The sequence below is a fragment of the Tupaia chinensis genome, unplaced genomic scaffold (assembly GCF_000334495.1).
Source record: "Tupaia chinensis unplaced genomic scaffold, TupChi_1.0 Scaffold139431_1, whole genome shotgun sequence".
In the NCBI taxonomy this organism is placed as follows: domain Eukaryota; kingdom Metazoa; phylum Chordata; class Mammalia; order Scandentia; family Tupaiidae; genus Tupaia; species Tupaia belangeri.
The window spans coordinates 1,871,893-1,883,278 of record NW_006199316.1 but is presented as its reverse complement, the minus strand read 5'-3'; the positions used below and the strand labels follow the sequence as shown (position 1 = coordinate 1,883,278).

Genomic DNA, 11,386 nt, shown 5'->3' with positions numbered 1-11,386 from the left:
AACAGAGCGAGGAAAAGAGGTTACCTCACCCTGCCTCTTTTCCTACTTGCAATTTGCCAAACCTGTCTGGAAGCCAGGGGACAAGGGAGCCCAAGTGGTACAGACCTTAGGGCCACCCTGCTACAGAGGGCCAGCAGAGAATGATCCGGAACTCAGGCAGAGATGGGGGAGGCATCCCATCATTACTGGACTGCATAGCCCCCGCATCGGTGAGTGGCTGCCCTGTTCTTCTGCCAAGTGCCACTGTGCTTCCCTCCATGACAACCAGAAAATGACCCCTTCCACATTCCCAGTCACCCCTCTTCGACAACCACGGCATCATACAGTGAAGCTTTTGTACACCCTGGCTCCTTGTTGTTATTTTTTAATTAATTTTTATTAGCATAATGGTTATCGTGTGATTTTTTTCAGCCGATGAATACAATGTGCAATGGTTAAATCAGGGTAATTAGTATCCCAACATCTTGATTGTATGTGGCAAGTTGTTGCTAACCACATTCTTCTACTGCATTTCATAACACCCGGCTTGTTTCTTCTCACCCCTCATTGCTGTTTCTCACACACAACGCGCTTTAATCCTGGGAGCATCTGCAGGAGGCTCTGCCCTGACTCAAAGAACAGGGAGAGAAACAGCCATAGCACAACACCCCACCACTCTTTTTCACCGCCCCCCCCATCAAGAAAACTAGGAGGGGGCCAGCTCTATAGCCTGGTGGTTAATGTGAGCCAGATCCCACTTGACTGTGGTTCAAGTCCTGGGCCCAGAGGCTTCAAAAACATGCCGGGTGAATGTGAGTGCATGCCCCAAATCCCAACAGAACGGAGTAAGAGAGGAGAGGGGATTGCCGTGTGACCAGACCCCACTGTGGGGGGGAGGGTGCTTTCTCCCTCCCCCGCTCCCTCCCGGTGAGCGTGTGCTCTCTGACAAGGGTAATCTGGGAAGCTCTGAAGTCTACTGTCCCAGCCCCTGTGGGGTTTCAGGACAGCTACCTCTTAGAGTCCCTGCACACTGGCCACGACACAGAGGGCATCTGTGAAGGTGAACAGGTGCCTTGTGCTTGTGGAGGTGACAGTGCAGAGAAAACCCCAGAAAAAGATTCAAACCCCCAGCCTCCCGCACAGGCCAGTAGCAACATTTCAGACCCTACGGTGTTTTTCCATGGTAGGCTGAGACAGGGTAAGAACAGCGATAGCTGTCTCTCAGTCCTGCACGGGACTTTACAGTTTGTAAGATGCTTTCCCATGCACTCGGCAGGTGATGAAACCCAGACTGAGGGAGACGAAATGCGGCTTGAAGGAGCAGGCTGCAAGTCAGGCCATCAGATCGCGCCTGCCGACTGTGGTGACAAAGAGCTTTGCGGCCCCTCTCAATCGGTGGCGCAGGCCAAGGCTCATTAGCTAAGCTCTCAGCTCTGCTACATCACCAGCCCAAGTCCGCGGTAGTCGATGGCATTTTAATGGATGCCAAATAACTCTTTCTGTTGGCATCCTCAGGCAGCTGGAGTTTTTGTGTTTTATGATAATTAAATACCGTCATCTTTCATATCTGACAATCTTCAGGGCCCGATTAATGACTGCGGTGCATGCTGGGGTCGTTATTAACTCTGTAGCAAGGAGACCTGCGGGTTCCTGTGGTGCTTGCAGGGCCGGATACGGGCACCCAGCCTGGCAACCCCTTCTGGGCACTGCTGCAGGCCTTGGGTCGCAAGGTTCTTGACCCGGCGGCTTTCTCTGCACCAAAGCTCTGGAAGTCAGACTTTATTCTCATGAATGGGGCCTTATCTGGGACCTTTCCGCCAGTGAGCACCCCACATTTGGTCTGGGGCATGTCGTCATTTGCTCTCGCCTGGACCATCTTCCGTGTGGCCACTAGGAATATTCCTCAGTTACTAGGGTGGGGGAGGACATTTTCCAAAACTTCATAGAAATGTGTATTATTTAAAAAAATTGTTTTAAACTGTGTAGAGATTTCTTTTTCATTTTTCTGTTTTTCATTTTAATTTTTTAATTTGCCAGAGGGTACATGCCCTTACTGGAGAGAGACAGAGACAGAGAGAAAAGAAAAGTGCAAAAGCACCTCCACGGGCCATGATAACCTCACAATCCCTCCTCCATCTTTCCCTCCTTTCAGGATTTTAGGCGCACGTGCACACACACCCCCGGTGTGTTTCTCAAGCCGCCAGGTGTAGGACTCAAACCACAGGACACATGTCACTTGTTGTGAAAACTTCCCTGACCCCAATAGGCAGGGGCTGGCAGCAGCCCCTGTGCCCTGTGGGGCTCCAGTGGGGCTGGAGGGCCAGCTGGCAGGGATTACAGCAGCGACCGGCAGTCCTCGGCAGTGGCGGGTGTGGGTGTGAGCTCCCCCTGACCTGCGCTAACTCACCTCAGGCACGTGTTGGGGAGTGCTTCCGGTGTGGACTGGAGCCCGAGGCCCAAGTTCGGATTCTGCTCCAGCTCCATCAAACCGTTGTTTTCTACTCCTGGGCAGGTTACACAGCCTCTCTCTGCCTCAGTTTCTTCAGCTATAAAATGGGGAGTAATAATAGCGCCTTCTTCAGGGCAGGGACGTAGGAAGTAAAGCACTTACTTACCACCTGCGGGTAGTAATCACTCAGCAAAAGTCAGCTGACATGTTTGGCCCCTAATGGTGCATAGTGTTGTCATGATGCGCATCTTCGTGGTTTCTGATTGTACCTCTGCTTTCTTTACCAGATGGTGAGCATCTCAGGGTCAGGGACTATGCGTTTGGTTTGGGTTTGGGTTTGGGTTTTTCCCCTGGATCTCTGCATTTCCAACCTGTGGCAGCTTGTCCTCCTCCTTTTCTCTGATTGCCTTTACCACTGCACGTTGTATAGATGACTGACAGGGGCGCTCAGAGAGGTCACATGACCTGCCCTGTCATGTGGCTGGTAAGAGACAGAGCCAAAGCCAACCCCGAGTCTGTGAGATGCCTGAGTGCTGTTCAGGACCTTTCCTGACCACCTGTCCCCACCAACAGCGCTGCTCTTCAGGGCTTGGACGCTCCCTCCTCTCACAGCCCATCAAGCCCCTGCACAGAACAAAGGGCCGCTTAATCCTGCTGATGGGTTGAACAACATTGGGGCCCTCTCTCATGCTCTTTTCTCTCTCTCTCTCTCTCTCTCTCTCTCCCCTCCCCCCTTTTCAAAGTGCATGTGCACTTACCAGAGAGAGACAGAGATAGGGAGAAAGCACCCTCCTCACAATCCCTCCTTCTCCATGTCTCTTCCTTGAGGGGGAAGAGTGGGGAAATGGCTACACTGCAATCCCTTCACCTCCATCTCTAACTCCTTTCAGGATTTTGGGCACACATGCACATGTGCCCAGAGTGGTTTTTAAGCCACGGGGTCCGGGACTCAAACTGCATGGTGAGCTATGTAGGATCTAGACACCGCAATCACCATACCACTGGCTGACCCAGGGGCCCTCTGTTTATGGCACACCTTAAACCTGGGACAGAGAGGCCTGGGGTTCTAGTGGCACCCCCATTTACCCTGAGATACTTAGTAATGCCAAAAGGAGCCTTTATCTTTGATTGGGAAACCCGTGGATCTGGGTGTGTTCAGAGTGTCATGGGCCATTCTCATCAGCTTCTACTTGACACCTTCCTGAGACCAGGACTCCTGGGACCCAGGGAGTTAGCTGTCCAGGGTGGAATTTGGCTGTGATAAGAGTGTCACACTTCTGTTAGACATTTCCCTGCTCCTTCTCTCAGGGTTGTTTGTTTTTTAATTTTGGAACCACTGTTGTAAATGCTGAAGAACAATCACTGTGGTGATGATTGGTCCTTGCCGATGGAGTCATTCAACACGCTTTAATCGTAACTGTAGAATCAATCGTGGCCGTTTCTAACATTTCAGGCACTGCACTTAAGCACCTTACATGCATTCACTCTCTTAACTTCTCATAACAGCCACATAAGGTGGGCCTTTTCTCCATTTACTGATGGGAAAACTGAAGCTCCAGAGAAGTGAAGTGACTTGATCAAGATCACACAGCTTACACGTGGCAGAGCTAGAACTTGAATTCAGGGCTGCCTGTCACCCAAGTCTAACTCTCTGTCACCTACTGCCCTTCCCAGTGCTCTAAAGGAGCCTCACTAGATCGCAGGTCACAGATGCAGCCAGGAGCTTCAGTGTTCAGGATACCCATGCATATAGAATGAGAGTAGCTGGGTGTTGCACCAAGAGCTGCAAATGGACCTGAGAATTTGTAGGCCGCCAAAGGGAAAAAAAAAAAAAAACTTTCTGGAAAACTGGGCCTGTGAAACTCAGATAAGCAAGTGGCCTTTACCAATGGTGGTGTGTACAAATTACAGGAAAATGACTTGCATCTGGGCTCCATTCAGAGTCCCGCGGTGGCCGTTTCTCTTTGGTGGTGTAGATCGAACTTTATAGCCCCGTTCTGCACATGTGCCTGCGCGTTCTCCCAGGGAGCCGAGGAGCGTGGTGATAGCTCCTGCAGGCAGGAAGTCCTGCCCTGATTGGCAGCTACCCAGTGGCCTATAAGCACTGGCAAGGGCCTGCCTTGTGGCCTGCCATCACAGCTGGCTCTGTGCACCCCTGCAGATATGGACGTGGGCGACACGTGGGACCTTCCCTGGGCTTAGTGTGAGTCCTCTGTACATCGGAGCAAAGGCCTCAGCTCTCCTTCCTCCAGAAGGGAGTCAAGTTGGGCTGTGTGTGGCCTTTCTCAGATGCACCAACCCAGGACAAAAGGGCTGAAGCAGTGGTTGGGGATGACCCAGCCAGGAAATGGGAATTAGAAGAGAGTTCTCTCTTAGGCTTTATGTGTGTTGTTCGTCATTTTATTCCTAGCCCGTGGCTTATAAGACATGGCACAGAACAGGGACACAGTAAATGGTTCTAAGATTGTCTCTAAGGAGAGGAATGTATGTGCACAGGGTAGGAGATGGGAGAAGGCCTGTTGGCCCAGCATGTGCAGCTAGGACCCTGTGCTGTCTAGGCTGAAGCCACGTGGGAGGCCTGGATTCTGATCCCGCTCCAGCCTAAGGGCCAGTATGGAGGTGTGTTTGTAATCCCAGCTACTCAGGAAGCAGACTGAGGTAGGAGGATCGAGACCCAGTGGGACCCCCCCCCCATCTTAAAAAGAAGAAAAGAAAGAGAGAGAGAGACCTCTATATATCCTCTCAACTCTCTCTCACTTCCTGGCCATGAGAATAACAAGGAGAATATTTTCTAACCAGGGAAAGAATGTGCTCCGCGGGAAGGACATAGCTGCCTGGGATTGTGGCAAGATGTCCCTCGCTACACCATGGCTTGGTAGACAGAATTTAGGCTTTCAATTTATGAGAACCACTTACTAGTTTTAAGTCTCCGTTTCCTCATCTGTGATTTGGATCTGATGAGGCACTGATACTGCCCTCTAGAGGTTGACATGAGCATTACAAAAGTTAAGGACTGGGAAGTGCACACAGTAAGTGCTCAGATTTATGCCAACAACTGGATTTCATAAAAAAAAATCAGTTATTTTATTTAACTTTTTAATTTATTATTATTTTAAATATTTCCAGAGACACAGATACACAGAGAAAGAGGGAGAGTAAGAAAGCAAGCCTCCAGGTCTGGGACTTGAACCATGGTCAGCCATGTGAGAGTCCAGTGCCTTTGACCACCATGCCACCTGACAGCAACTGCTAATGTCAGCCAAGTAAAATGCCACAAGGGGGTTGCACAGACCATGCAGGGGCAGGAGCGAGGACTGAGCCACCTTTCTCTGCTGACCTCCTGACAACCCTGGTCCATGATGGCTCTTTGTCCCAGGTCCCTGAACTGCAGCCAGATGCCTGAAAAGGTCAAAGGTGCTGGGATGGGTACTCAGCCAGCCTGGGAGGCTGTTGCATCTGCTGGCTTCTGTCCCAGGCTCTGTCCATGTCCATTAAAATGTTGCCAGAGGACGACAGGACAAATGACCTTGCACAGTCTCACCTCCTCCCTGTCTGGACAGGTGGTGACACTGCCTTCCAGATTCCATCCTCTCCCCTCTGGCCTGCCTTGTGGCCTGCCATCACAGCTGGCTCTGTGCACCCCTGCAGATATGGACGTGGGCGACACGTGGGACCTTCCCTGGGCTTAGTGTGAGTCCTCTGTACATCGGAGCAAAGGCCTCAGCTCTCCTTCCTCCAGAAGGGAGTCAAGTTGGGCTGTGTGTGGCCTTTCTCAGATGCACCAACCCAGGACAAAAGGGCTGAAGCAGTGGTTGGGGATGACCCAGCCAGGAAATGGGAATTAGAAGAGAGTTCTCTCTTAGGCTTTATGTGTGTTGTTCGTCATTTTATTCCTAGCCCGTGGCTTATAAGACATGGCACAGAACAGGGACACAGTAAATGGTTCTAAGATTGTCTCTAAGGAGAGGAATGTATGTGCACAGGGTAGGAGATGGGAGAAGGCCTGTTGGCCCAGCATGTGCAGCTAGGACCCTGTGCTGTCTAGGCTGAAGCCACGTGGGAGGCCTGGATTCTGATCCCGCTCCAGCCTAAGGGCCAGTATGGAGGTGTGTTTGTAATCCCAGCTACTCAGGAAGCAGACTGAGGTAGGAGGATCGAGACCCAGTGGGACCCCCCCCCCATCTTAAAAAGAAGAAAAGAAAGAGAGAGAGAGACCTCTATATATCCTCTCAACTCTCTCTCACTTCCTGGCCATGAGAATAACAAGGAGAATATTTTCTAACCAGGGAAAGAATGTGCTCCGCGGGAAGGACATAGCTGCCTGGGATTGTGGCAAGATGTCCCTCGCTACACCATGGCTTGGTAGACAGAATTTAGGCTTTCAATTTATGAGAACCACTTACTAGTTTTAAGTCTCCGTTTCCTCATCTGTGATTTGGATCTGATGAGGCACTGATACTGCCCTCTAGAGGTTGACATGAGCATTACAAAAGTTAAGGACTGGGAAGTGCACACAGTAAGTGCTCAGATTTATGCCAACAACTGGATTTCATAAAAAAAAAAATCAGTTATTTTATTTAACTTTTTAATTTATTATTATTTTAAATATTTCCAGAGACACAGATACACAGAGAAAGAGGGAGAGTAAGAAAGCAAGCCTCCAGGTCTGGGACTTGAACCATGGTCAGCCATGTGAGAGTCCAGTGCCTTTGACCACCATGCCACCTGACAGCAACTGCTAATGTCAGCCAAGTAAAATGCCACAAGGGGGTTGCACAGACCATGCAGGGGCAGGAGCGAGGACTGAGCCACCTTTCTCTGCTGACCTCCTGACAACCCTGGTCCATGATGGCTCTTTGTCCCAGGTCCCTGAACTGCAGCCAGATGCCTGAAAAGGTCAAAGGTGCTGGGATGGGTACTCAGCCAGCCTGGGAGGCTGTTGCATCTGCTGGCTTCTGTCCCAGGCTCTGTCCATGTCCATTAAAATGTTGCCAGAGGACGACAGGACAAATGACCTTGCACAGTCTCACCTCCTCCCTGTCTGGACAGGTGGTGACACTGCCTTCCAGATTCCATCCTCTCCCCTCTGGGGACATCCTGCTGACTCCTTCCTTGTCCAGGACTGCAACGTTGCCTCTGGCCAGGGGCGGGACCATTCCCGACAAGGTCTTCCTAAGGTGCCTGCTCATTGGAGTTGGGGTTTCAGCACTTGATCCCCTGGCCTCTGGGAGGAAGGATGTGGATGGATCAGAAAGGACAGGGATGGGTCAGATTCCAGAAGGTTCTTCAGTCCCAGTGTGAGCTGTATGCTGAAAGTAGCAGCTTGCAAGAAGGCAGAAAATGGCCCAGATGGGTCTCTGTTTCTTTTTCCCCACACCCTTGACTCCCCTCCCCAAATTCCCCACCAGATTTGCTTTCAAACTCTTGGCCATAAAAGATCGAGTTACCTAAAAAGCATCTTCCACTATAAATATCCCTAACACTGATAGTGCCTCTCACACTCAGCAGCGTGTGATGGTTTCCAGAACGCTGTCTTCGGACCCCAGAAGAGCACAGCTTCGGCGATGTCGATAGCGTCTGCCCTAGTTTGGATCCTGTGTGCGACTCCTCGTCTCCTCTGTAAATTCTGCTCATGAGGAACAAATGAGGCAGAAAAGTTTGTCAACAGTGAACCTCGGGGGAATTTCTTTCCCACCGATTACCTCATCACCATAGCTCTGTAATCCCTGACAGATTGTTTCCCATTTAACAGACCTGAAACTGAGGCCCGAAGAGGTTAAGTAACTTATGGATGGTCATGTGGTTAATATATGATAGAATCTAGTTTTCCAACTTCTTTTTTAGAGAGATTTTTGTTAGAGTGCATGTGCTCACCAGAGAGACAGAAAGAAAGTGAGAAATCACCCCCAGGGGGGATGGCCACACCACAGTCCCTTCTCCTCCATTCTCCTCTCGGGATCATGGGCATACAGGCACACACACCCAGCGTGAGTTTTAAGCCACCAGGGCTGGGACTCAAACTGCAGTCCACTATAGTCTAGCAATGCAACCATTATGCCATCTGCTGGTCCCTAGTTTCCTGACTTCTTTACTCCCCTAATGCCTCAACTTTGAAAGACCAGGCTTTCTGTGAGCAGAGCTTAGGAAGATAGGAAACATTTACCTCCAGGACTTGCCTCATTCATATAGCACCCAAAGTTTTATTTACTTTATTTCTTTATAGCTAACGTTCATTTAGTCAAATCCCTTGGGCCACTTATTTATCTGCTCCAAGTCTAAGCTTTCATCTATAAATTGATGATGATGATAATACTTGCTCTGAGTAATTGAGGGAAAGGAAATATATATCATTAATCTTCTCATCTATAAAATGGGTATAAAAACAGTACTTGCTCTGCAGTGGGTCAGAGGGTTCAGAATGGTGCCCGGCATGTCGTGACTGCTCAGCAGTAGTGGCAAACTTTAGCTTCCCAGACGCCATGCTGGCTTGCTTCGCTCAATAGCTGTCTTCTCCACAAGACTGCCCAGCCTACAGTTTTACCACCCTGTGTAAAATTTCGCACTCCTGCACACGCAGACCTCAGTCCCTTCCCAGCTTCCTGTGTTCTTGGGTTGACATCCATCACAGTAGACTACGCATATCCCTTCCTTGTTCGTCTTTGTTGCATTTACTAGGAGGCCATTGTATTATATTTGGCATGCCTCAGAGTCACTGGAGGGTTTGTGAAATCAGATTGCTGGGCCCCACCCAGGGGTCATGACTCACTAAGCCCCCGGGCCCCAGGGCTTTCATCTCTGCCAAGTCCCCAGGTGGTGATTGATGCAGTTGCTGACACAGGAAAGTGTAGGAAAGTGAAGTTGCTGACCTCAGCGCCTAGTCCGTTCCGTGCGTTTCTGTGCGTCTCTCAGTGGGGACAGAGCGTGAGCTCAGTGGAGACGGGCGTCTGTGCTGTTCGTGGATGCAGTCCTGGCACCTAGAGCAGTGGGTACTCGGTGGCTCACTGTCATAGGCAGGGATGTGTCAACTGGCCAGTGTGATGACCCCTGCCCCCCAACCCCTGGGGTCTCACTCGGGCCTCCGCGGTTGTGTTTCCAGCCGAGGGGCAGTGCCCGCTGACTGCGAGTGTTTGTACCCTAGATCACCCGGGTGGCCTGCAGAACCCCTCCCGGCTCCGGACGCCACCACCACCGCTCTCGCATGCCCACACCCCCAACCAGCACCACGCGGCCTCCATCAACTCCCTCAACCGGGGCAACTTCACTCCGAGGAGCAACCCCAGCCCAGCCCCCACGGACCACTCGCTCTCAGGAGAGCCCACGGCCGGAGGTGCCCAGGAACCCGCACATGCCCAGGACAACTGGCTGCTCAACAGCAACATCCCGCTGGAGACCAGGTGTGAAACTGGGGTGGCCAGGAGGATGGCTAGGCGGGAAGGTGGAAAGTCCTGAGGCCCTGGGCTGGCAGGGCAGTTCAGTGTCTCTATCTACGTGGGCCAGAGAAGCTGGGGTCCAGTGCACAGCTTCAAAATGTGGTTCTCTGACTGCCAAGGCAAAGGGGATGGGATATAGGACAGAGGAGCAGGGGCTTTTATGCCCTATTGTGACCCGACCCTGAAAGGGAAGGAATGTCGAGCAGAAAGATGCTCACCTTTTGTACCTTAGCCCTAAAAGGGAGTGAGAAGTAGGGCAGAAAGAGCACAGGGATTGGAAGCCGCAGCCCAGGGCCGGTGCTGGCCTGCTGCTTACCAAGATCAGCCTTGGGGGGAGGCACTAGACCCCGTGCCTCACTCCCCTTGTCTGCAGGTGACCCCCGACCTCACCAGACAGGAGTGTTGCAGGAGTAATTGAGAGCTGTGCATGTGAGTGAGGCCACACGGGGAGGTGGGTGGCAGAGAGGGGCAGCCTTGCCATCTGGGTTTGATTGGGGCCCTCGGATGATCTTATCACCCTCATCCTAGCCTCTTGCCTTCCTGGCACAGAAAGGGGGCTCAGGAAACCATCCCGTCTCGCTCTTCTTTTCCCATCACCCTATCCCTTTTATGCCACAAGTCCCAATGGTCCCTCATATTTATTTCCCCATCAGCTTTTGGTTCCAAAGGTGTTCATATCTGTGACGTTAGTAATTGCCTCTGTGAGGTGGTTGTTTCTACAGTGATCTCTGCTGGGGCATGTGGAACTGAGAATCTGTCAAACAGGTCTGTCGCTAGCCTGGGGACACACAGGCAGTTAGTGTGCACCAAGGCTTGAACCCAGCTCACCCGCTTCCCCGTCCAGTGCCTATACAACTACCACCTTCTCCAGGGACCTCCTGCCTGGGTCCCTCCACCCTCTCCATTCTTTCAGCCTTGTAGAATTCTCTCTCTGCATAGCCTTCGGTCAGCCTGAGTTTACAGGCTGTTCTCGCCATCCGACAACTGTTTTTCCAAAATGGACATTGTTGAATGATTGCAAAAAACCATACGAGCTCACTGAAGAAGATGCAAAAAGATGCAAAGACAAAAATTAGATTCACACATAATTTTAGCTTTTCCCTCATTTCTCTAAACCAAAGGTCAAGTGTCCCAGACTTGCACAAGTGTTTCTTGTCGGTCCTCCACCCCATTTCTTCAAGTAGGACACTGAGATTTTACTTTCCCAAACTCTTGTTTTGTTTTGTTTATTTTTTTATCTATGAAAGGAACAAAGGTCATACCACATCTGAGGAAGTGAAATGAACGTACATGTGTGGAGTATACCCATCCGATCCTGCCTGGCATGAAACTGTGGGGCCGGTATACCGAACTCGCAGGATCCAACGTGCAGAAATCACATCATTTCATACCATTTTAGTCCTGTAGAATTATTTTTCCAAAAGCAAAGCAGTTTCTCAGAGACATGCATGGTCCCACCAGCCCTCCCCAACTGCCCCCAGTCTCTTCATCGATTTAGTTTCTGTTGACGTCCTTTAAAATAGTGCTT

The 11,386-nt window shown here is 50.9% G+C and overlaps 1 protein-coding gene across 1 annotated transcript in view; it reads left to right on the top strand.

Annotated features, from left to right (window-relative positions):
- TENM4 (teneurin transmembrane protein 4) overlaps positions 1-11,386 on the top strand; it is a 665,800-nt gene that overhangs the window by 399,477 nt on the left and 254,937 nt on the right. The window contains 1 exon segment of the mRNA XM_027765687.1: positions 9,567-9,822. Within this exon segment, the coding sequence (XP_027621488.1) occupies positions 9,567-9,822 (256 nt within the window).